The 27,719-nt window shown below is 32.2% G+C and overlaps 2 protein-coding genes across 2 annotated transcripts; both read left to right on the forward strand.

Moving 5' to 3' along the window:
* The first annotated feature begins 13,700 nt into the window (after nt 1-13,700).
* LOC143048941 (temptin-like) lies at nt 13,701-15,606 on the forward strand. The gene is made up of 3 exons (XM_076222792.1): nt 13,701-13,939; nt 14,580-14,736; nt 15,475-15,606. Exons 1-3 carry the CDS (start codon nt 13,766-13,768, stop codon nt 15,561-15,563), a joined length of 420 nt encoding a protein of 139 aa, XP_076078907.1. The 5' UTR covers nt 13,701-13,765; the 3' UTR covers nt 15,564-15,606.
* Nucleotides 15,607-21,774: 6,168 nt separating this feature from the next.
* LOC143048942 (temptin-like) lies at nt 21,775-24,962 on the forward strand. The gene is made up of 3 exons (XM_076222793.1): nt 21,775-22,026; nt 23,691-23,841; nt 24,777-24,962. The coding sequence occupies exons 1-3, from the start codon at nt 21,844-21,846 to the stop codon at nt 24,878-24,880; spliced, it is 438 nt and encodes a 145-aa protein (XP_076078908.1). The 5' UTR covers nt 21,775-21,843; the 3' UTR covers nt 24,881-24,962.
* Nucleotides 24,963-27,719: the final 2,757 nt, after the last annotated feature.

The following is a 27,719-nucleotide window of genomic DNA, read 5'->3' on the forward strand; positions in this document are numbered from 1 at the left end:
ACTACTGTACATCAAATTCCTTACTTAGATAAAGTTAACGTCAAGTTTCTTTTTCAAAGCCATGACCATACAACTATCAAAGTCAGTGCATAATTTAACACTAATCATAAAACGAACGTTAGAATATAAAAATAATGATAATAGAAAGTCGAAAAAGTTCTGGCCTCGCGGTCATAAAACTTTCGAGCATGATTTTTGTTCTCAGACTTAAGAATCAACCAATCAAAATGCGGGATTTCATGTTTCGAGCATGATTTTTGTTCTCAGACTTAAGAATCAACCAATCAAAATGTGGGATTTCATGTTTCGAGCATGATTTTTGTTCTCAGACTTAAGAATCAACCAATCAAAATGCGGGATTTCATGTTTCGAGCATGATTTTTGTTCTCAGACTTAAGAATCAACCAATCAAAATGTGGGATTTCATGTTTCGAGCATGATTTTTGTTCTCAGACTTAAGAATCAACCAATCAAAATGCGGGATTTCATGTTTCGAGCATGATTTTTGTTCTCAGACTTAAGAATCAACCAATCAAAATGTGGGATTTCATGTTTCGAGCATGATTTTTGTTCTCAGACTTAAGAATCAACCAATCAAAATGTGGGATTTCATGTTTCGAGCATGATTTTTGTGTTCCTCACTTAGGACAGGTGCAAACATTTGTATTGCTTGGTTTCCTCTATTTTTCTAATAGGTTTTATTTAAATGAGCTATTGAATTAAACTTTTTCATCTGAAAGTTGTAAATGAAAAAGTATTGAATAAATCTGAGTTTCTCCAACTTAAAGTATATATATTTTTTTGAGAATGGAATAATATGTTTGAGAATGAAAATGGGTAATGTGTCAAAAGTGATGTAACAAGCAGACTTAAGAGAAAAAAGCAGTTGATAGTTCAAATTGTTTACATGTTTAAATATGTGTACAAACAACAATACCACTATGTTGTGACGTAAAGCTATAAAGCTAACAAGTATTACAGAGTTGATTTCCGTCTTACGGTCTATTATGTTTTCTATCTTATCTCGGCTCAACAAATCAAAACCTCATGAACAAAAGATAAAAGGTCGCGATAGGTATGAATAAATATCAAAAATATTAAAATCCGTTTACACGAAGATTAATATGATTATGTATGTGTTCAATTGTATGACCAATATTATCATATAATTCCATTTGCAAAACAGGAATGATGGTCGATGGCCAGTTGATGATTATCAACAAATATTTCTGAAATATGCAACTTCTAACAATGATAGTGATAACCGTCTCATAAATGTACTCAAAATTCGGCAAATACTATCATAAAAAAATCATCCCATTTTAAGTAGTAGTAACATACCATATATATTAAAATTTCACTTTATATATGGACTTCATGCACAGAAGTCTGCGTTATCAGTTATCTAGTTAAAAGTAAAATCACAAAAATACCGAACTCCAAGGAAAAATCAAAACGGAATGTCCGTAATCAAATGGCAAAATCAAAAGCTCAAGGTACAGGTATTTTTGATATATAGAAAATGTTGGATTAAACTGGTTTTATAGCAAGCTTAACATCTCACTTTTAATTATTTATAAACGACATGAATGATTATTGAAATACTTAGTATTCAAGTTCAAGTTTAAGCAAAGTTTCGACAGCTTTGAAACCTCGTCCTTGTGTGATTCTTTGTATTCAAATTGAAGGGCGAATATAGGAGTTAAGCCTTTTCAATTGATTTTCATAGTTTGTTCTTGTTGTGACCTTACACTGCTGTCCCAAGTAATGGATGGTTGTGCGCCGACTAACATTTTTAACCAATGCCATATTCTGTATGATACAGTCCCAAGCATTGAGAACGTAATTCGGTGATTGTCGTGTGTTTCTGTATACTATATTTGTTTTTCGTTTATTGTTTTGTACACAAACGAGGACATTAGTTATCTCGTTTCAATTTTTGTTTACATTGTCTAAGGGCCTTCAACATCTTGGGTTTTGCTCATTGTTGACAGCCATACAGCGAAATGTAGTCACCAACTTCTATATCATTTTTTCTCTGGTAGAAAGTTGTCTCATAGGCAATCATACCACATCTTTTTATTTTATATTTATTTTTTTATTTTGATCAGAAAATGTCAAATAAACGCTTATTTTTCAATTTACCTTTTTTAGATTGATGTCGGTTTCCTTGATGAACATTTTGATATACACATTGAATGTGGTATCTTAATTGGCACACCAATATGTAGATATAGATGTTTATACTTGCTACGTGGGGATCAATGTGACGTCATACAAACCGACTGTTATCGCATTATTTACAATTTAACAATTAAATATCATGACCAACACGTCAAGATAAATTCCCACACTGACATTACGGAAGTAAAGTGTCAATATTTACAAACCAATAACAACAATATTTTGAACTAAATCTTGAGTATCTTTAGTGTTCTTTCGTCTTATCTTCCATGATACATCTTTTTTGCAGTTTACCATTGAGATGTATAGTTACTAGCAGAACATCGAAAGTCACTTTAAATAATGTGATATTTAATAATTGGTTGGTCTCTAAAAGGGGTTTTCTAAGTATGCTGTCATTCCCTTAGAGGGCTTTTCTGAGTTTGTTTACGTGCAATGCTGGAATAATTAGAGCACTTTAAATTAAATGAACTTTGTATAAAAATGTTGCATTGGATATTGTTTAACTTATATTTTTAAAATATTGAGGCCTACAATAAAAAAAAAAAAAGATAGAAATATTTATTATTGTTTGTGGTTCTAGCTTGTTCTTCTTTTATTGTGTTAGAAGCTTTGGTCATTTGTTTATACAACACGATATATTTTTGTTGGGGGGAACTGTTTACAAATCAAATAATTTTTTTACTCCAACTTATTTTTTTTTAATATCCGCATGAAAATTACAAATTTCAAATCTCACTAGGAAAATGATTTTTATTAAGTGACTTCAAAATATCTTTGTTACATTTTTTAAACCAATTAACTTTCAAAGTTGCAATCTATTTTTCATTTTAAAATGACAAATGTTTGGCGTAAATGTACACGGACGGAGCCTTTATATTTTACGAGTTCTTATAGACAATATTACAAAAAGTAAAATAGCAAACTATACCAAACTCTAAGGAAAATTCAAAACGAAAAGTTCCTTATCAAATTTCAAAATCAAAAGCTCACACACATCAAACAAATGGATAACAACTGCCATATTCCTGACGTGGTACATGTATTTCTCAGAAGTCATAAAAAAATATATGTATACGCCAGAACATTCAGACACTTTCAATTTTTTAATATAATTTTTGTTTTTAGCATTCAGCAAAATGTTTTAAGGAGGCTCGCGGGTACAAAATTTTCAGAAAAAAATGAAACATTTATTTTTCATTACAAATTTTATTTATTACCTTCAGTAGTTGTTACTTTATCATATGTTACAAAAATCTTTCCACAAAATTAACTCGTGTTGGCCCCAGGTGACTTTTAAAATGTAGATATCATTGAAAAAGCTTCAAATTATCTCCCTTTGGTGCAAAATGCTATTTTTTACATTAAAATTGAAATATCATTTTTAACTCATCGGTGACCTATATTTTTTATTGTTGTTTTCGAATGAGCTGTACAAAAACTAAATAATTGTAAAATTTAAGCGATTTCTGTAATTTAGTTCTTTTTTTATTTCGATATTACCTCTATTGCTCCTATTAGTTCAACAGAAAAAGGACATTAACAAAAATGTATGCTTTTTTCGATGGCAGATTGTGAGCGTAAATGAACGGTGACCCCATGTTTTTATTTCATTTTTCTATTAAGTATAAGATACAGTTCATTTTTAGAAAAATATAGCGAAATCCTATATTAAATAAAAAATTTGATTTAGACCCGCGAGCCCCCTTAAATCTGTTAAACATGAATATAGTTTCTTGCAAACTGACTATAAAGTTGTTTTACAACTGTCATACAAGTGAGAGGCAAAGCTAGATTCAAAATCAGGTTTAACCCACCATTTCGACTAAAGAAAATGCCTATACCAAGTAAGGAATATGACAGTTGTTATCCATTCGTTTAATGTGTTTGCATTTGCTTTTGCCATTTGATTAAGGACTTTCCGTTTTGAATTCTCCCCGGAGTTCAGTATTTTAGTGATTTTACTTTTTAAGTCTTAATTTGCCCAATTGGTACACTTTACCCAACATTACATAAATAAAAAAAAATCGAAAAGGGGGGGGGGGGGCAGGAATTGAAACTCCCTTTAAAAAATAAAATAATTCTTCAAAATATGTGAACAATAATAGTAGTCATGATATGATATAATTATACCTTTGAAAAATTCAACAAATATACATTATGGGATATGTAATCAAGTTTTAACAGAAAAATAATAATTAAAACATTAAATCAGTAATTTAAAAAAATGACATTTTTTTTCGATGTTTCTGATATTGGAACTCGCCAAGAAGGGATATAAAAGAAAGGCACCATCCAGGAGTGACAATAAAGTGAAAACGGATGGACAAACCAAAATAAGCCGTAGCTAACTAAAGGCAACAGTAGTATTCAGCTGTTCGAAATTCATAAATTGATAGAGAAAAACAAATCCGGGTTACAAACTAAAACTAACACCTTGAAACTTTGCTCGGTGCTCGGAGCACAAAAATCATGCTCGAAACACGAATCCCGCATTTTGATTGGTTGATTCTTAAGTCTGAGTACAAAAATCATGCTCGAAAGTTTTATGACCGCGAGGCCAGAACTTTTCCGACTTTCTATTATCATTATTTTTATATTCTAACGTTCGTTTTATGATTAGTGTTAAATTATGCACTGACTTTGATAGTTGTATGGTCATGGCTTTGAAAAAGAAACTTGACGTTAACTTTATCAGGTACATGTCGTGCATAAGAAAAAAGTATCTTAAGATTTTTTTAAATCTATTATTAAAACATACGACACATACTCCCCGTAGTTTCACCTTGAAATGAAAATAAAATGTTTCCTATTAATTTTGTAGCTTTGCAATGGCTATTTACATACACTCACGCACCATCTAAAATGTATTTTGGCATGTGACGTCTTTTGATTAATTGATTTCAATTCTTATAAATGTTATCGACAGATTTTTCAGGTCAAAATATAGTTTACCTTATGTATAAATAAAACGCAATTCTGAAAATTTGATATACAATATAATTTCAGGATTAACAGAAACGCTTTTTGACGTTTGCAGAATATAGCTAATATCAAACAAAGATGTGTCAAATTCTAATGTTTGTTTTCTTAATTTCTTTAACATATGGATATCCATGGTTCCAAGGGAAAATTCCAAATGGTAACAAAGTGCCCGATCCCTGTAAAGGAGGCTCGTCCATATGGCTTGCTGTTGGGCATCAAAGTGAAGCAGGAAGTGGCCCAAGGAACAGTTTTGGTCAAGTGAGTTTAATTTTTACATGACATTTGATATACAATAAAAATATTTATGATGGTTGTTCTACGTGCACTAGGCTAAGCTGTCAATATAAATTTGATGTGGTACCAGAGAGCCAAATTAATACCACCTTTCAATAAATAGTCGGTTGTAAAAACTAAATATATATTGAACAATTTAAATTCGTTAATATCATTGATTTTGATTTGATATAGACAATTCATTGTATGCAATAAATGTATCAAGAAGAAACATTACCTTTCAAGCAATATGTAAATCGACAAACACTTTAATCGGGAATTTTTTGTAGGACTTTTTCTATGCTAATTTCCGATGGACTGTTAATCTTTGTGAAATGGATTCTGATGGTGACGGGAAAACCAATGGGGAAGAACTAGGAGATCCAAAATGTGAATGGTACATTGAAGCAACAAACCCAGTGATATCTAACGCAACTGGACATCCAGGTTAGTCAGCTGTGGAGTTTATACTGTACATACTGTTAAGACAGCTAATTGAAACAATCAAAGACTAGAATTTAAATTTTCAGGCCAAAGGTCTGTTATTTTTCCTATCCGAGAACTCTGACGTATTCCTCGTATTCCACTAATAAAAATGGCTGTCATATATAGCCAAAATCACTGAATTTAGCGTTAAACAATAAATAAATACATCAGTATTAATCGATTATTGAGTATCAAACAGCAGTATACTACTGTAGCCTTTATTTAACATATTTCTGCCTGTATTTGTATCTTCATACAGCTCCTTTTTAATCATACATGTATCTTACTATATAGATCACAATATAACAACGTGTGGTTGTTAAATATGTGAAATAAAAAGTTTGTTATAGGTTAAACATCAATGAGGCAGCAACACAATATGAAATGAACCCCCAAAAAAGAACACATTATTCCGGTCTTGTGTTAAAATCCCTGCTGAAGATTGGAGCTCATATGAGTTGTTTGTCGTAATTTAAAACCACATTTTCTTTCACCGATATAGAATTCCATAAAAAATAAATAAAAAAAAAAGATAAGGAAAATAAATAAAAAACAAATTAAAGAAAACAGCAAATACATATAAAAAGAATAAGACGAAACAACATACAGTTGTTGTCCATTCGTTTGATGTGTTTTATCATTTGATATTTATCATTTGATTGGGGACTTTCCGTATTGAATTTTCCTCGGAGTTCAGTATTTTTGTGAATTTAATTTTTGCAATATACAAGGATTATATATACAAAGCTATTATAAATAGTCATTCGATATAATACATAATTGTTCGTGTATGATTTTAGGAATATGTGAACCTATGGGTAGTACTAAATGCAGAGGTAAAAATGTCGGAATGTACTGTGACAGTGTAAGTGGAAAAATTATTGGCCGATAAGCAGTCTTCAAGCCATACAAGACGAACTGGAAAGGGATTCTGCATAACAAACACACAACCATGATTGTTCGATTACACGAACAAGTGCAATATGACGTTGTTTTATAAAATGCCATCCATTAACAAATCGTTACAAAACGTATTTTTGTAATCGCATTTTATTTATCTGTAAAACTATATTTTCATGTTTATGAACTGTAATCACACATGTGTATTATTAGAAAAGTAGTTACAAGGGAACGACAATAAAAGCTGCATGTTTTTTGCAATTTTCTGTGTTGTTTTTGTGTCAATCGAATAAATCTTTAGCTTTTTTTATTAAATTTTTAGAAACCAACGTCCAAAATACAAAATCTGTCCTATATGCTAACAGCCATAGCCATTAATGTTTTGATCCAGTAAATCACAAAAAAAATCTGAGGAAAATTCAAAGCGAAAAGTCCCTAATCAAATGGCAAAATCAAAAGATAAAACACATCAAATGAATGGAGAACAACTATCATATTCCTGACTTGGTACTTCCTACTTCTTATGTAGACAATTGGGGATTAAACCTGGTTGTATAGCTACCTAAACTTCACACTTTATTGCAGTCGCACAAAATTTCATTATATTGACAACATGTGTGACCAAGACACACAGACATAATGGGTAAAAATATAAAAAATTGGGGTACAACAGTCAACATTGTAAAAGAGAATTAGAGAAGTCTTTACATAATTCAAGTTTTACAAATTTTAGTTCATATGATTATGATATTGTAGCAGAGGATACACATCTAATTGTAACTTTGATAATAAAGTAAATAAACTTATTCAACTCGAAAAACAGAGAAATATAAATCTACGATTTCTTAAACAAACCAGGTATTTTTCCACAGAAAACGAAAGAGCAGAATCCCTATACCGAACTAAATAATAAACTAATGAAATTACTTCAATCCTTATTTTACAACAGTCACTAGCACTGAGGACAGGAGTAATTTGAAGTTTGTATTTATCGATTATTATGCTTTTATGTCAACAGTATGTGGCCTGCAGTTCATTGGATGTCGTTTGTTGCTGTTTGTTATAATTGTTTTCCGTTGTTGTTTTGTACATAAATCAGACCGCTAGTATAGTTTACTCGTTTTAGTTGTTTTTAAATTTGTCATATCAGGGCCTTTTAAGTTGACTATGATGTATGGTCTTTGCTTAAAAATGATATGGGACAATGCAGAATATTTCAATAAATGGACATTGTACATTCCATACAACATAAGATTGACAGGTGATACCTCGTTTAAAACCAGAGTAAGCAGTTGCAGTCAAACTTTTGACACCCGTTGTGGTGACTGGTTCGAACTCTGAGGGTTCGAAATCCCTATTCTATATGTGCTTAGGTCTGACTGGCATACGTGAGAACAAGGGTATGTTGCAAAGTTAAGAACCATCATTTCCGTCAAGTTGACTTATATAATTTCCGTTGTCTGTTTAAGTCTGACTAATAAAGTGACAAAAAGGGGTGACCCAGATATCTGTATTTTGCATGAGAGACAAACCAACCCTCCCTTGTGTTGCTGTTGACTAGTACACATCTGGACAGTTGTCACTTAGGAATGTATACACAAGGGCGTTAACAAAAACATGCGGAACTACTTTAAATACAATTTTACTCTGAGCTACCTCAAATAACCAAAAAATATTTGAAACTTGTATACGTTTTCGAGCCGGAAAAAAAAAGAATTTTAACCGTAGTCAACTACACAAGTCACTTGTCAAGGATCAACACAAAAACAAAAAAGAACAGATTTTTTTTTCTATATACAATGTATGTAAAGTAAAAACAACAAGCCTTTTTTTCTTGTGGCCCTACATATCTTAAAAGATTTTGCCAAGTAAACTCATGTGTCCTCCAATTTCTAATATGTTTTCATTCAAATACAAAATGTTATGTCGCACGTTTTTGTTTGGTTTATAAAGACAATTCATGGTGATGCAGAGCTTGGGATAATTTAAACAGGTTGTTGTCTAATTTACGTATTCCCTACGTCTCTATTTAAATTCAAAATATGAAAAGGAGCTGTGAATTAAAATTCAAGGAGACAGTAACCCAACGACACATTCCAATCGATTAAATAGTATTACGTCATCACCATGACTTCACCGACCGTGGTGGATGTCTATGTCTCGGAGACTAGGTGTCTGAGGAATTTCCCAATTCGGTATTTGGAACTTGGATTGTAGTTTATACGTTTCAGTCACGGTTTCAGAAAGGTTGCAGTTGTATGATTGAGTTGGGACATCGGAGTCAGTTAAAGTATGTAGGATTAATTGTTAAAAATATAGTTTAAACTTAAGAATACAAAGTAAATTATATATACTTTTTTTTAGATTCAAAAGGTATATGAATGGTCTTGTAGTTTTTAATAGAATGAAATTCAAAACAGTGTGGCTGTGGCCATTGATTGACACATTAAATTCATCCATTGACTGGGACAATTTAGGTGAACGTTTGTATGTAACGACCACTGCTCACTATGTACTTTTTAAAGACACTTAAACTATGGGGTCACCAAAGGTTCTCAACACCTTAATAAAGTAATTCGAAAAATATTCAGAAATAACACGATGTTTTGATTTATATCAATTATATAAATCAACACATAAAGGTTATTCCTGATTAATTTGTCGAATTATTTTATAATTAAAGGCGTTAAGAAACCTTTGGTGACCCCACAGTTTAAATGTCTATCGTAGGTACGTCGTGGACAGTGGTCGTTACATACAAACGTTCACCTAAATTGTCCCAGTCAATGGATGAATTTATTGTGTCAATCAATGGCCACAGCCACACTGTTTTGAATTTCATTCTAGTAAAACATCTAAGTTGTAGTTGTGATATGAAACGAGTGACTGAGGAAAAATAATGTACATCCAATTATTTAACCAATGCATACATAAGTAATAAACTTTGTCTTCTATGCACGACTTTATCATTGTTTACGCATCCATATCATCAAAAAAACACTCGGTCAGTGTTGATGTGAAATTATGGCAGCTAATTAATTGTCTTGTCTTGAAGCAGAAGTTTTCCGACATTTACCTTTGTACTCTTGTAATTGATTTCGATGACGGAGCGATGTTTACGTTTGTTGACTCTCTATGTCATGTTGGTTTTCCCCTTCGCACTTGGGTATTGCGATCATCGTATATTAACGAAAAGTCATGCTGAGGTTAATACATACGGGAAACATGTCGACGAATTATTGTCTGGGAAGCCAATTATTAGACAAAGTAAATTTCTTCTTAATTTGCAGAAATTAAAAAATTAGCTCTAGAAAAAAGTATGTGTACATAAGTTTTATAACAAAAACTAGCTATTTAGTTATAAAAAATATATGCATCATTTTTTTTATTTGAAGTTTCATATGTCTAAGTTTCGTGTTCAGTATCGAAGCCGTACCTGCCCCTCAGATTATGTGAAAATGGATACGATCGATTAGATAGTTCGTATATACGTTCTTCTTCTTTAGTTACAGAAAACCATCAACATTTTGAAGATTACTTTCTGGCGCATGCCTGATTGAGGTTGCTTTTTACGGTAGTAATAATCTCGTCCACGTTGTCTCGTTCTGATTAGTCACCGAATGCGGCCTATCACGACACTTGTCATGAGCAACTCCGTCTGTATCACTAAGGGAGAAGACTGCTAACCTTTACAGGGCACACGAGCTCACTCTCGAATTTTGTTTTCTACAGAAGGTCGGTGGTATTTCTCCGGTGTCCTCCGTCAATACAACTGACCGCCATGAAGTAGCACTATAGTGTTGAAAGTGGCGTTATACAACAATTAATCAATCAACAAAAATCAATGGTTGTGCAATTCATGTGGCTTATGTTTTCAATTAGTTTCCCGAGAAATGGTCGTAGAGTGTATAAATGAAACCTACATTTCTTAGACACAGATCGCGAAGAAAATATCAAAATAAACTGCAAATCACAATAGCAGAAACATTCCGTATCTATTTAATGTTGATTGGCTGTTGAATCGAAAAAATACATCTTTATCATGTTTAAGCGTGACATGGTCTACATATATTTCATGTATTTATAATATGAATTTGAAGGTTAAGTTAAACATAAATAAATGTTTCAGCCTAAAAATATAACTCCTAATCTGCGTTAGAGAAACTTATCAATTATAAAAACGTGACAAGGTCGGGCGATTTATTTTAATATATCATGGATATGTATTTTCAGTTTTAGTAACCCAGACCCCCCGAATTGAACGATACAGTATTTCGTCCTAAAATTTGAACTAGAAATTGATTTGTTAACGAATTAAATATGGAAAAGAAATGTTATGAAATTGAAAATATAACTTTATCCTTTAATCTTAGAAAATTATCCTCCGTAACACCACGAAACTTTCACACAATTAGAAATAAAATAATCATGGTTAATTGAAAAAAAATCGAAAAGTAGGGTATTAAAACCCTCTGAACACACCCTGGAACTCCCAATGGTTTTATAGTATACTACTATAACAATGATGCTAATAATGGCCCTCTGGTATACTTTGACGATGCACCAATTCGGCAACACATTTATACATTTGACAAATCTAGGAGTAAACAAATGAAAAAAAAAGTAATTTCTACATACATGTAGCTCCCTTTTTATGATTTTATGTCGTCCCTTGATGTCTTATTGAATTTTGCCCCTTACCTTTTATAACTGCGTATCATGTATTTTTTCGGTTTCGAACAAAGCGAACACTAACAAAGTACAAATACGTCTCACGAAAGTAATCAAAAGACACTCAGTTTAGAATACAAATATGTTTTGATAAAAAAAAAATATGTTTTTTTTTTGTATTCTCTACAACAACAAAAAAAGAAAATCTAATGATATAAATAAAATTAATATATCAAAGTTTTATGATAAAAATGTGCAGTTTTCGTAAGTTTGAAAGGGGCGGACAAATTTCAATACTGTTTACTGTTGGTAACTGTTAAGACATAAGAGCAACACGTTATCAAGTTTATGCATGTCATTGTGTGAATATTAATTATATTTGTTATTTATAAATCTGAAGGTAACATTAAAACAAGTAAGATATATGCATTATCAAAACAGACAATTCAGTTTCAAAATGTTTTTGATTCCTTCAATACCTATCCCAGTTCTCATAACCTGACACAACCTACATTTGTTATTTGGCAAACTTAAAAAAATGATGCAAAGAAATTAGATAAAGGAAGATGTGGTATGAGTGCCAATGAGACAACTCTCCATCCAAGTCACAATATATAAAAGTTAACCATTACAGGTCAAGGAAAGGTTGAACATTTTCTTAAATGAAGATCATTTGGAAAAAAAACCTAAGTGAAACTATTAATTAAACTGTTTGACAAATTCATACAAAAAAATATCATAAAAGTAAGATTGCAACTGCAACTAACTTGAAATATAATTGCATTATACACGCAGCTGCTTTTAATGATAATGTAATAGTATTTAAAAAGTTAATAAGTTAAGAAAATGACCATTCGATATTTTTTTATTGCTTGTTCGACTTTTCCTTTATGGCTTTAATTTTATTTTTTACTCTTAAATCATTGCATCTGGTATTATTTATGGGATAATACCAGTTCACTTATCAATATAAGGAAACATAAGTAAAATTAATTTTTATACTTTTAAATCTATCGCAAATCAGTACATAATCGTTTTGAGCATTACACAAGATCTTTTCTTTCTCAACTGTCTATGACTTTTCTGTATGAAATCACCTCCGAGGAATACAGCGGCCGATATCAGACTATTTGGCAGCATAATTTCTTGAACTTGAAGATGCTGTATTTTCGTATTGTTCTTGTTTCCAAAAACTAAAACAATTTCCATACATTACTTACGCCACAATAGGGAACCGATCAAAAGTAACTAAGATTTTCTAATTGTTGACTGGTTCTCTGTTTTCTGTTTGTTTGGCTCTGACATATACTTGTATGTTGCAAGAACAGGGTCCAGTCTAATTCGAATCGTAATTCTGAATTTCAATTTGAACGAATTCGCTGTTGTATGCATGCGTTGAACAACGGGTTTAAAAAAAATACCATTACAATAATGAAAATGGTTTCAAAGAATGCTATGATAAAATACTTCAATTTGTGTATTTTGTAATCGAGCTAAGATTTTCAAGAATCGCAGATTGATTAGGTCAAAAGTGTTAAAATAGTACAGTACGTTTTTTGTAGTAACTATAGTATTATTAATGTTTTTTTTAATAAAAGTATAAAGAATTGGCAGTATTTGTTAAAATTCGTTCATAAGTTTAAAGTTTCCGACTTCTTTGCATTTGTTTTTTTTTGTAAATACAATGTGTGATTTGTTTGCAATTTTGATAATAATAATAATGGCTATGATAAAATGTATAAAAAAAAAAAAATTATATATTTGAATTATGAAAAATAAATAAATATAAGGAAAAATAGTAATTATTAAAAAAAAATACAGACTTAAAGATATTATTTTAAAATATACTTTGTTTAAGGACAAGGCCTAGCTACCATATTACATTATAATAAAGTCATTTTGACTTAAGGAGTCAAACCAAAATCATTCAAATAAGGTGTATACATCAATGTCCTATCGATTACAAACCCTTCGCAGTGGCTATTTACACGTACTCAAGAAAAGGCAAACTGCACATGGGGTATTTCGGCCTGTATTTCTTAAACAAATAAACAAACCTAATGTATTCAAATGTTATCAACTGAGTTTTAAAAGGTTGAATTAAAAATTCTTGGGTGTCCCTCCAAAAGTCGTGTTTATTGGATTAAAAATCCCGCCCACAATGCTTGGTATATAAATAAGAACCCATTCTAAAATTTTGTATACAACTCTTTCATAGTGAATAGAATAGACTGTTTTTAATCGTCGAAGGCTCGAACTCTTCAAAATGCAACAAATATTAATTTCTGTTTCGTTATTTTCTTTGGCATATGGATTTCCCTGGTTTCAAGGAAGGATTCCGAATGGCAACCGTGTTCCGAATCCCTGTAACAGAGGAACATGGCTAGGTGTTGGACATCTAAGGGAAGTTGGAGGAGGGAACCGTAATATCTTTGGCCAGGTAAGTTCTTTATCTAAATTGATGTGCATTTTTTTAAATTTCATGAGCAAATATTTAATGCATATATTGAAAAAGACAGTTTTTAAAACAAATTCTCAAAAATTGGTATCAATCCATTTTGAAATGAGGTCTAGTTGAAAAAGTATTTCAACATGGTAAAATGTATGTATATTTTTCTATTTCAAATCAATAATCTGTTATATCGAATTGGAAAAAGTAAAAGAGCATGACCCATCAAAGACTTCATACAAAGTGTATTTCCTTTTATTTAAATATGATTGCATGGTCTGTTTGCAATCTTTCTTCGTCTTTAATTTGACTTTTATAGTGGCCGTTCTTTTATTGTGAAGGAGTGTTGTATATACCAAGTGCGATATATCTTTCTGTCCTGATTATGCATTAAATATTTGCCACGGGTTTAAAGCAACTAAAAGCAAACCAACTGCCCTATTGTGTTAAAAAGGGACAAAAAAGCAGACTAAACTATAACTGAGACAACTGCTGACGAGAATTATTAGATAGACAATTTTCTGATAACAAGTCGGATATACTTCTATTTGCTCTCTCTATTTTAAACACGGAGAAATAGTTTTTGAAAAACATACATTTAACAAGTTAGACTGTTTTTTTTTGTATTTAGGACTTTTTCCAAGCTGGTTTAAGATGGACTGTTAATATTTGTGAAATGGATTCTGATGGTGACGGCAAAACCAATGGTGAAGAATTAGGAGATCCAAAATGTGAATGGTACATGGAAGCAACAAACCCAGTTATATTTAACGCCACTGGACACCCAGGTTAGTTTGCCATAAGAATTGTACACAACGTTGTCTTGAAATATACCTTTTGTTTTTTTTAATAAGAGGCACATGTGTAATATCCGCCAATGCGGTAGCCTATTTGTAATACTCGCCAATGCAGTAGCCTATGTGTGATAAATTAATACGTCAATGCATTAGCCAACCAACAACAAGCACTTACAGTCTATAAAATAACGTGGTCTAGTAACTTCGTTTTTGTTATATTTTATGTCGTATATTTCTATAATTGCCTGACATATACGTTCCTTTGAGTTTGATTCCGAGTAGACAACAATTTCGGACAACAAAACAACGTCCAATCTCGTCATTGAGTTTTATAGACTGCAATGCATTGCTGTTGTTCTTTATTTGGATAAGTGAACCATTGATGGTATATATATATATATACTGCGTGTATTTGTATTGTATATTTCCGCCTTACTATTAACATGTCTATAAAAACAACGTTCTGACATCCGGTATGATCGGATCGACAGTTTTTAAAGCCAAAAAACATAAAACGTAGGTTTTAGATATATCAGTAGATTTATGACGATGAAAAAAAAAATGGTTCTGATGGCCAAAATGAGATGTGACAAACGTTACAATTCAATATTTGTCTGTGGTTTGGATGGTACAGTACTGACTCTTTACGAGAAAGGACTCCTATAAAGGACAACAATTCCACATCTCCTTATTTCTATTTATGTTTAATTTCTTGTTTTCTAATTGTAGGAATATGTGAGCCAATGAGTAGTGCAAAATGTTTAATAAAGAATTTGGGCATATATTGTAACCATCCGAACCCAAAGTTTGGCCGATAACCTGGTTTCCAACTAAGACGAACTGGAAAGGGATTCCCAACAACGGACACACCACATTCTGTGTTTCGGCTACACAAACCATGTGCAATATGACTATTCTACAAGATGTCATTTATTTAATGTCATTGCTATTTATTTTCAAAATGTCACATATGTCATTATAACTTTTATCATTTATTCATGTTTTTTTCTTCACTTGTCATATTATCGTTTATTACATTCACTCGTTGACAAATTGTATATAATTTAGAAAAAAATAAAAAAAATAAATAAAAGGAATTTCAATTTTTAATGGCTTTCATTGATGACTCTAACCTTCACTGATAGTATATATAATAAAATGAAGGTCAAGAAAACAGTAACAGCAATGTACGAGACCAACACACTATCTACATGTAGTAAAGTGTGCGCAGTAACATTCAATGCTCCAATTATAACCAAAGCGTTATCGGTTTTTCGGAAGGTAAACATCGATGCACACGCAGTATCGAAAATTTGAGAAGATGTGATATAATTTCTAATGAGACAGCTCTCCACCAGAGACCAAATGACATAGAAGTTAACGACTATAGTTCTCCGTACGACCTTCAACATTAAACAAAGCCCATAATCCAGTTTCAGAACAGGACATGTTATGATACTATTTTGTTAGTTACCAAGATACATTTCGTATTTAAATTGGCATTGCTGCAATGTGATACCTGAAATGTATTTATAAATGAAAGCACAACTAATATATAACGTCTTTATTGATATGACCAAAATAATGAACTACGAATTGAAAATAAGAATATATGGTATGATTGCTATTGAGATAGCTATCAACCAGAATCAAAATGACACGGATGTAAGCAGGTATAGATTAATGTATGGCCTTCAACTTGTTTAAACCCATAGTGTTGTCAGTTATAAATGCCCAGACATGACAATAGAGAAAACAGATGAAATAAGAAACCCAACAGCTTGATCTATACACAGTTATAGACTAACAAATTATGACCGCCGGCAGCAAAAAAAACCCTAATAAATAAAAAACAAAAACAAAAACAACATAGGATGCTGATTTTGTATATGCAGTATATTACAGTGCGGTTATACATTTTTTGTACCAATGACAGTACGCACTCAACTGGTACGTTAGGAATCTGGAGTATCATGCAACAGGTACACTCACAACTGGTACGTTTGGAATCTGGAGTATCATGCAACAGGTACACTCACAACTGGTACGTTTGGAATCTGGAGTATCATGCAACAGGTACACTCACAACTGGTACGTTTGGAATCTGGAGTATCATGCAACAGGTACACTCACAACTGGTACGTTTGGAATCTGGAGTATCATGCAACAGGTACACTCACAACCAAATGTTTTGTAAGTCCAATGTATAAGATATTGACAAGCATCAAATCCAAAAGAAACAATGCATTAATTTACGTTTTTTGATTGAGTTAAGCCTTTCAATTATATCTTATAGTGTGTTTTTCTATGTTGTGATGTTATACTATTGCTTCAGAAAAGGGAGAAGGTTTGGTACCATTAAAACGTTTAATCCCGCTGCAAATATTTGCACCTGACCTTAGTCAGGAATCTGATGTACAGTATTTGTCGTTTGTTTATGTAATTTATATGTGTTTCTAGTTTCTCGTTTTTTATATAGACTAGACCGTTGGTTTTCCCGTTTGATTGGTTTTACAATAGTAATTTTGGAGCCCTTTACAGCTTGTTGTTCGGTGTGAGCCAAAGCTCCGTGTTGAAGGCCGTACATTGACCTATAAGAGTTAACTTTTATAAATTGTTATTTGGATGGAAAGTTGTCTCATTGGCACTCACACCACATCTTCCTATATCTAAGGCAGCAACCATTTGATTTTCTGGAGGGGGGGCTATGGATTTTTTTGGAAAAAAAAGTTTGTTTCCATATTTTGGAGAAAAAAATAATTTGTTTATGACCCTGAGAGAAAAAAAATGTTTTTTGTTTTTCACCCTCAGCTGCCACTATATGTAATGCTAAAATTGAAAGAAAAAAATTGTTTTCGACTTGTCATCAGTTGTTCTGGAAAATGTCCATAGCGGCCCCCCCCCCCCCCCCGAAAGTCAAATGGTTGCTGCCTAAGACAACCAAAATTGAAAAATTTGCATGTGGTGCTCACCTTAGTTTTAGTTCAATTACAGTTTAAATCCTATAAATTGATAATTGTTAAAAAAAAAAGTATCGACAGCTTTGGTTTTTGTGTCATAATTCGCAATCAAATAAAAACTAAAACACCGGTAAACAAAACAGAACATAGAACATTTAAGACTTCACAATACTAACCACAACGAAAACAGAAAAAAAAAATTCCTGAAGGTTTAGTAGATCTTGCTCAAAATGTGGCAACGTCGAAAAAGCTAATGTAACCGAAAAGTAAGTATGGAAAATGTAAATAAGATTTAAGAGATTTCGTGCGTCTGAAGTGCTTTTCTGAAGAAAAAAACCTTCATCAAGAATGCTTAAACCTATATAAGTTACAGCCAATGATGTATAAATATCCAAAGTCGTGGGCTTCTGTTTAACCATACACTGGGCATTACAAGAGCCAAGTTAATCAAATAGATATAAGAAGATGCGGTATGAATGCCAATGAGATAACTCGCAATCCAACTCACAATTTGTAAATGGTAAACCTTGATAGGTTTAAATAAGTCTGGAACAAATTGTTACTTCACAGGTACAAATATAAAACTTGCATAATAAACTCGTTAAGATTAATCCATTCACGAATGTAGAACTTATGAAGTGATAATTTCGACAATTAATTCTCGTTACCTTATCGTAGTACTAGGTTTATAGCTGAAAGCACAAAGTTGTTGAATTTTTGGTTTTCCAATGCAATACAATTTGGCGGTCTAACTGTTTTTCTCTGACTCTAAAGATACGTGCATGGTTCATGTACTAATAACTATGAAAAGTTCTAATGGTTTGCACTACAAAGTCTCCCTGTTGCTGGAAGTTTCGTCCGCGTAGCAATCACAAGCACGATAGTCAGTGCTCCTGTGTTGGAATGAAATATTGATACTGTCGTTTTCTGTAAACTTATTCATAAAATATTAAAGCTTTTCCAGATTTTGCATATTTTAAATTTTTTGGAGTTGTGTTTAATAATCAATGCGTTGTAATTTTGTAATTGATATGATCTCCCAACTGTTTTGATTCGAGTGTCGGCTAACAGTCTGTCTGTCGTACTAAATAATTACATGTAGTCTGGAACTAGTAATGAGTTTATATGCGAACATATTTCAATGCCATATTCTATCAAAATAAGGAGATGAGGTATAGTTGCCATTGAGACAACTACCCACCACAGTTTAGATGACGGAAGATAAAAGCTATTATAAGTCACCGTACGGCCTTCAACAATGAGAGAATTATATACCGTATGGTCACATCAAAGGTTGTTTTATTTAAAAAATCATATTAAAATAACTTACACAATTTAGCATGTTTGTGAAACCTTCACTTTGACTTTGACTCTAGACAGTGATGCAGCTATTTTACAATGTAACAAACTGTAAAATTGTCTTTTTGATTAGGAGCAAATGTATCTAACCTTCATAACTATAGTTTTCATAATCATGTATAGTTTTCATAATCATGTAAAGTCTTAAGAACGCATCTATTTTAAGAGTACAAACACGAAATATCATGGTAGTTTAGTATTTACTGCTATAAATAGGTTTTATAGATACATTTACTAATCCGTATTTATGAAACAAGCTTATCCAGTGTATTCAACAAATCCTTCAGTATCACATTGGTTGGTTAGACAGAAGCTTATGGAATGTGTCAAGTTTAGCCATCTCAGGGGAGTTAATTCATAATATCCGAGACCCCCTCAGTGTAAAAAGAGCACCGCATTAAAATCTTGTCATTAAACTGGCCCAACGTATCCTAAAAAGGTAGAAACGTTGTATGTTAGGACTGTGTTGATGGTAAATTACACATTTTGCTAACCTTCATCCTGGCATAAATAATCAAAACCAAAACACAACAAATACAAACTCTGCGAATATATAGCACTGACTTTCGAGGGGTTGACAATGCATAACGTGCTTATATTGGTGTTGGGTTAATATCTCGTTGGTTTATAACCATTTTTCATAAACTATTCAAGTAATTTACATTTAAGAGGCAGTCATTTTGCTTTAAGCATAGAAAGGATATACAAAACGGGTATGGCATAATATCATGCGTGCTATGTTACATATACCATGCATGTGCGAGCATTTTGTTAGTATTGTTGTTACTTGGTGCATGTTTCAGTAACAATTTTGCATAATCTATTGGTTCACGAAGTAAAGCAAGAACAAATTGAAGTATCCAGTAATAATTTAAAAAAATGTCTATCGAGGAATAATTTAGAGCTGTTTCATGTCAATCTCACCATCGATTAACACGGTATTTTAAATGTCATACATATTTTTGTATAAAATTTAATGAATATATATTATTTATAAATGACAGTTTGACTGTATTTCGGTGAAGGGTAAATGTAAAACCTGTCCGCCATCCAATCTCTGCTCCGAAGGTTAGTGTAGTGACGAAAGAAAACAACAGTGTCCAGTTTATTGTAAATGTATATCGTCTTCAAGAATGTGGTACATACGTTATCCACTATCACAATTGGACACACCGGGTGTGTTTCAATGGAAAATGTTCTTTATTCAAAGATAATTTTTTTACTTGGATGAAAATCTACATTTGTTTTGTCTTAATAATGTTTCTGAAGCTTAGACCAGTTACTTTTTATTCTGTTAAAAAAGGATCTCAATTCACCCATTCATCCACCAAATGTGAATTGACATAGCCTACGATGTTATCAGATTAACTTTCTTCCATGTACTAGTATGAGGGACATATCATGGTTGTCGTTCGGGTTTGAGAAAAAGGGTTAAATTGCACCCCATGCATCCACCTAAAATGGTATATATTTGTTAAAATGATCTTTCTATAGTATTTGGAAACCAATGCATAGTTATTTTTCTGATGACCATCCTTTATCGTAACAATTTATTATATAGACTCTATAATTCTAAATTTCTTACATAACTTCGTCTAGATGTACTTAAATAAGAACCAGATAGTGACATCTACGGAAATGTAGAATTTAAGATAACACCGAATGTCCATGAAATAAGAACAAATAAAAGGTCATAGGAATCGGAGCAGATAATATACAGTTAAACCTGTAGACAACCTATCAGGGTGTTTCCAAACCGATTAAAAGAATAGGATCTTTCATATTTCACTTGTTCATAGCGTTAATTTACATGTGTACGGGTTGTTGTCTCGTTGACTTAAGGATGCTCTTATGCGAGGTTTTGGAAATAAGTGTCAGATGTTCGGACTCCTTGGTTTTTTTCCGACCATACTGTGTAAAATATTTTGCCCCATTACATCCATTTTTATTTTCATAAAGGACTTCAATAGCTCATAAAAGGTCAATTTTCAAATTTAACCAGCAAATGAGACCCAAATGTTACCAATGCAAATGTAAGGTGCAAAATTTATGTAAGGTCTCAAAAAGGAACTCCATAACCTATCAATATTTTGTAGTTTATTTTGTTCCTTAACTGATGCTCCTTCAACTTATAGTATTAATTGACAACATAAGACGGGGCACCAGTTGTACACAGTATAAATAAGGAGAAATATACCAAGGACTAAGGGCAAAGAAAGTCGCACTAAAACCAACAATACCTTGCTAAAAAAACAAAAACAACGAAAACATATACAACAGTCTTCAAATTTAATACTAGTATACTTAGAAACATGAACCGAAAAAAACCCTCGAGGATGATCTTCCAAAGGGAATACAGATCCTGCTCCACTAGTGACGCTAGAGCGGGATCTGCTTACACTTCCGGAGCACCTGATATCCCCCGCAGTTTTTTGGTGGTGTTCGTGTTGCTTAGTCTTTAGTTTTCTATGTTTTGTCTTCTGTACTGTTATTTGTTTGTTTGTATCTTTATTTTTAGCCATGTCGTTGTCAGTTTATTTCCAATCTATGAGTTTGACTATCCCTCTGGTATCTTTAGTCCCTCTTTTGTATCTCTTCAAACCAAACTTTTATATAAGTTAACAACATTGAGGCACAAAAAGGTACGGTTACGATTGACACAGGTTTCACTGTAGTTGCTTTACATAAGTCCAGATAAAGGCTGAACCATTCCATGTGATTTCTTGCAAAGGGAGACAAACACACTTTCATATTTTTGAAGTACTTCAATAGAGCGGTCATGTTCAGAGAAATTGTATATTTAGCCTTGACAGCTGTTGTTTTTGGATTCCCATGGTTTAGAAATGATATTCCAAATGGTAATAATGTACCAGATCCTTGCAGCGGACAGACTGGTGAGATATGGAAAGGAGTAGGACACGACCAGGCACCAGGTGGAGGGCCTAGAAATCAATTTGGACTGGTAAAAATATCTTCTTATTACCTATAAATTGTCATCATTATCACTTTTTCATATTAAGATAGTATGGGCGTCTTTCGCCATTTCAGATTGTAAATAACAGAGAACATAAGATCCAGATTTGCCCTCAAGTAAGCAAAATTTAATGCAAGAATGCAGATAACTAATGTGAATTTTCATTTTTAAAAAGAACAAGATTAACACTTATCAATATCAATATTTGTACAAGCATGGATTATTTTTGCTTGATTTTCAATGTTTTTAAATTGGCATTTCAGGGTAGGTAACTTTGAAATAGTGCATTTTCTGAAGGAAAATTGAAATTTGACCATTTAATATCTTAGCCGGATAAAACCTACGGTGACCCTATCTTTTCTTTTGGCATTCCCAAATATAAAAAAAGAAGATGTGGTATGAATGCCAATGAGACAACTATCCACAAAAGACCAAAATGACACAGACAATTCAAACGAGAAAACTAACGGCCTTATTTATGTAAAAAAAATGAACGAAAAACAAATATGTAACACAAACGACAACCACTGAATTACAGGCTCCTGACTTGGGACAGGCACATATAAATAATGTGGCGGGTTTAAACATGTTAGCGGGATCCCAACCTCCCCCAAAGCATTTCTATAAGCTATCTTTTGTTTTACAATTCTATCATTTAGTATAGCTTCTTATCACATAATGATGTTTTTTTCCTGTATAATCCATACAAAATGTGTCATTTTGTCACATCATGTAGCTTGAGTAAATTCACAGTGACCTATCATTTTATTTTTTGGAAAATATCACAATATATACTATGTTTTGCCAAATTATAAACAAAGTCTATTTTTTTTTTAATTTATACTCCCATACCAACTTTATGCAAACAAAAACAGGTCATACAATACATCCTCATTTTAGATATCATGGATATTGGCAATGGTGCCACAAATTCTCATTTATATATCAATGAAATATTGAAATGTAAAAATAAGTAATTTATTTTAGGATATCTGTGAAATAATTGGAAAGCTTATAATTATCGTCTAATTAATAAAAAAAAAGTGTGTCCTGCAGTTCTGTAGACATTTTACTATAGTTTACTGCTAAACAGTAAATATGTTATGGAATACCGCTGCACATCCGCCTTACCGCTATAAATATGGTTCATTAGCGTTTTTGTCGGATCTGCCTCAAATTTCCATAAATGACAAAAAGTTTGTAATTTAAGACGTATTAGACTTAATCAATATAAATTGTCCGAAATTGACTTCTATAGTAACTTTTTCTTGCCTAAATATGAGACATGTAATACACTGTTCTAATATCAGTATACATTACGCATTCCCCCCTACCATTTTGATAAGCGACATATAAATCTTCCTGTAATTGTGTATTGCATATTCGTTAAATTGTTTAGAACATTTATTTCTTATATTAGCTTTTGAATATTCAATTTTCATATTACCGAATTTTGACTAATTTGTCGACAAACTACCTTCTTTGTGGCAATGCATTAGCCAGTGTTAATATAACATTGAAAAACATGTATATCAGCTTGATAAGTTAGTAATATGAAAATTTTCTAGTATTGGAAACGATATGAAAACCCTGCTTTAGTTCTTGATCGTCTGATCTGAATAATCTTTAAACTGTTGTTCTTAACTATGCAGGACTTTAAGGGCGCTATATTTGAATGGACAAAAGATTTGTGTCAAAAAGATTCAGATCAAGATGGTCGTACAAATGGTGAAGAACTTGGAGACCCTGATTGTACATGGAAAAAAGGTGGAACTCCTAGTGCCGCTGCATCTGGTCACCCAGGTAAGGAGGACAGGGTGTGACAGAATATAAGTTCCAAAAATAAATTTTGTTCCAAAGAACTTTTATCATATAACAAAAGTTCTATTTGGAACTTTCCTTATATACTATTTTATCCAATGCTATAGAAAATTTCCTTCACAATGGATAAAATATTGCATAAGGAATATTTGTTATATTATAAAAGTTCCATGCATATTTGAATATTGGCTATATTATAAATGTTCCAGGAATAGTTAACACGGTGATTAGATGATTAGAGTTCAGAAATATTTACTATATTGTGACGGGATCGCTTTCCTTAGAACATGTGGTAGATACTTAGTCAGCCGTAAGCGGTTGAGCTAAAGAGAGCTAAAGAAGTACTACTTTAGCTCAGCGGTTAGCTCGCTGCCTGGTAACACAGATGTCCCGGGTTCGAATCCCGGTGGAGACATGCGATTTTGCAAGTAGAATCATGTTCTCCGGTTACAATATGATCACATGTGAACATTAATTAAGATGTAAGCAGATGTAAAAAATCAAACAACACTCTTCTTTTAAAGGAACAAATTTTATGAAACCATCTGACGTTTTAGTTCCAGGAAAATATCTTTATTAAGGTGGAAATAATATTATGTAATGTTTCTTCCAAGGAACTTTTAATTTATTATCAATAGTTTTGTTCTTGGAGAAACAAGTATTATGCGGAACAAACGGAGATTCAAAGACTGGTATGTTATAACTCATTTACTGACTATTGACTTGATAAAAACCGGTTGGACTAACAGTCCAGAAACTTATTTTCTTAGTAGTGATTACATATAGAAATAGTTACATGTGTTTTAATTAGAATGAAAGGCTTTTTGTAATAAAAGATAAAAAAAATAACATCGGCGTTGCATAATAATGCAATATAAATTATAACAATAATTATTACATTTTTTTTTTAATTTTAGGTATTTGTGAACCACTGAGTGATCCAAAATGTGCCACAGTAAATAAAGATATAAAATGTGCATCGGAAACAGGAAAATGGTGTCTATTTGGTCATTGTGTGTAGAAGTTTCCTCAGAGTGGAAGAGCCAATACTTCTTTGAATACACGTAGCAGCTTTTTGTTAGATACAATTTATATATATTTTTCAAATTGTAATGCATTCCTTTTCTTTGCCATGGATGGTTTGAACATGACACAAAATTCCTTTTCTTTCCCATGGATGGTTTGAACATGACACAAAATTCCTTTTCTTTCCCATGGATGGTTTGAACATGACACAAAATTCCTTCCATTTGAGTGTGATATACAGATAAGAACACAGGCACTTGCTTCTATCCATTGGAAAATTTATTGACAAATCTTGTGTACTGGGGGTAAGGGGTACTCTAAGGGTAAATACAATGCATATCATCTGAAAGATAAACTTTTCATGAATCGAATGGTGTATGGAACAACAAATTTGGGACTGAATTGACAGAGAAATAAGGGTTTTAAGCGGAGAGGTGAAAAAAGTAGTTGGGTACCTTCTCGTAAATATACGTTGATAGTGGGTCTTCCAATGGATAGAAACAAATGCCTGTGGATAAGAATCTTATTGGTTATATTACAGTTTTTGTTGTAGAATTGTTTCACCGATGAGAACTACTTTTTGTTTTAAAGCGGACATTTTGCTGAGTTCTATTTTATTAAACTATCATAATCTTTGCATCTAAAGTGATTGATAATTTAGCCTGATTTGTGTTAAAGTTTAATTAAACAGTGAACTAGCTTTCAGTAACAGGGATTTCATTTAGTTAAGTACTTTGTGTCTTTCTCCTTTGTTAGTTTTTCTTTTCGTGTTTCATATCGATCTGAAAACCAACTAGTTAATACAAAAAAAGAATGAAGATATGGTATGATTGCCTATGAGACAACTCTCTACAAGAGACCAAAATGACACACAAATTAACAACTACAGATCACCGTACGACCTTCAATAATAAACAAAGCCCATACAGTTTGTCTAAAGTTCTGATATTACACCGTTGTCACGGTTTTATGATATTTTATTCCTCCATAGTCAGGAGGCTGTAAATCAGTAGTTGTGTTTGGTTGCTGTTTGCTATATTTGAGACAAGGCGTCGTGTTAATCTATAGTTTTTTGCATTTAAATTCTTAACACTTGTTACTTCGATGAAGAGTTGTTTCATTGAAACTCATATCAATTCGTCTTATTTCTATATATCATCATTCAATTAAATAAATGTCAGTATACAACAGGGAACTTGCAGTCGATATACAGACAGTTTAAATTAGCACAAAGCAATAACATAGAATAACTTTCATGCAAATATATATTTATGACACGATTCGAAAATACCGAATTCTGACAGTGTAAGGACATAGTAAATATTTTATAGATATATGATGTGGTATGATATTTGATATAAAGGGTCAAAATGGTCAAGTTTCTTTTTCTAATCTAATTGTTCCGAATCATAACAAAGCTGTCAAGAAGATAATAAACGAACGTCTGGACATAAGAAACATAAACATAAGCTGATATGCAATTGCTAGTAATAGCGGATGGCGAACTCGCCTTGCAATTGCTAGTATACAGCATATATTTTGAAAATACAACTTTTGCCCACGGTTACGCCTCAGGGCATTAGTTGCTTCTCGGGATAAATCAACTTACTATTCCACTCATACCGATGCAGTCAATAAATATACGATATATTCTGCGAAAAAAATATTAATATACATTTGTAGGTATGCAAGTGAATAATTCCATAAAGATTGATCCAGTTAAATCTTATTATGAAAAATTTAGAATGTAGATTTTTTTCGTATCTTAGCAGTTTCTATGGTAACGGTAGTCATCTTGAAAATATCTTACCCGTATAAAAATTTGCACATGGTGGTTAACTTTATGCTATACCTACATTAAAATTGGCTGATATAAGTTGGACAAAAATAAAGGCATGCCAATGTTCAAAACTCATAAATCGATAGAAAAAAACAAATCCTGGTCACACACCAAAACTGAGGGAAACACATTAAATATAAGAGGAGAATGACGACACAACATTAAAATGTAACGCACACAGAGAAACGAACTAAGCGTTAGACAAAATCTGATGAGAATAACAAATATAACATCAAAACTAAATACATGAATTTGGGATAGAAAAGTACCGTGACAATCTTATAATAATGTGAATTCACACTCAAATATAAGAGGAAACAAACGACACAAAAGAAACACAACGTTAAAATGTAACACACACAGAAACGAACTATAATATTACAATAACCATATTCCTGACTTGGTACAGGACATTTTTTTAAAAGAAAATAATGGTCGGTTGAACCTGGTTTTGTGGCATGCCAAACCTCCCGGCCGCTTTTAAGGCACTGTCAATTATAACATTAAAATGACAACACAACATTACAGGACTACAGTTCAAATAAATAGGAGAACACATTTGACAAAGAAACACACGAATAATAGCTAACAAAAGGCACCAGGTTTAAAATTCAATACGCCAGAAGTGCGTTTTGTCCACACTAGACTTACTAGTGACGCCCAGATACAAAAGTTTTAAAGCCAAAACAAGTATAAAAGTTGAACAGCATCGAGGACCAAAAGTTCAAAAAAGTTGTGCCAAAAACGACCAGGATTTTCTGTTCTGGACCAGAATATTCATATTATTTAGAATAAATTATACTTTTGCAAACAGTAAATTTGATAAAATGACTATATAAAAGATATACATGATAAAACTGAAGTATAAAATAATTACAGAAAACAACCGGATACATTACATAAACCGACAAAGTCCAACACAATCCAACACAAAAAAATAGACATATCCCCCCGAATCAGTCAAAGCATCAACGCAAAATGACGTCACATTTGA

The sequence above is a fragment of the Mytilus galloprovincialis genome, chromosome 10 (genome assembly GCF_965363235.1).
Source record: "Mytilus galloprovincialis chromosome 10, xbMytGall1.hap1.1, whole genome shotgun sequence".
NCBI classification, from domain to species: domain Eukaryota; kingdom Metazoa; phylum Mollusca; class Bivalvia; order Mytilida; family Mytilidae; genus Mytilus; species Mytilus galloprovincialis.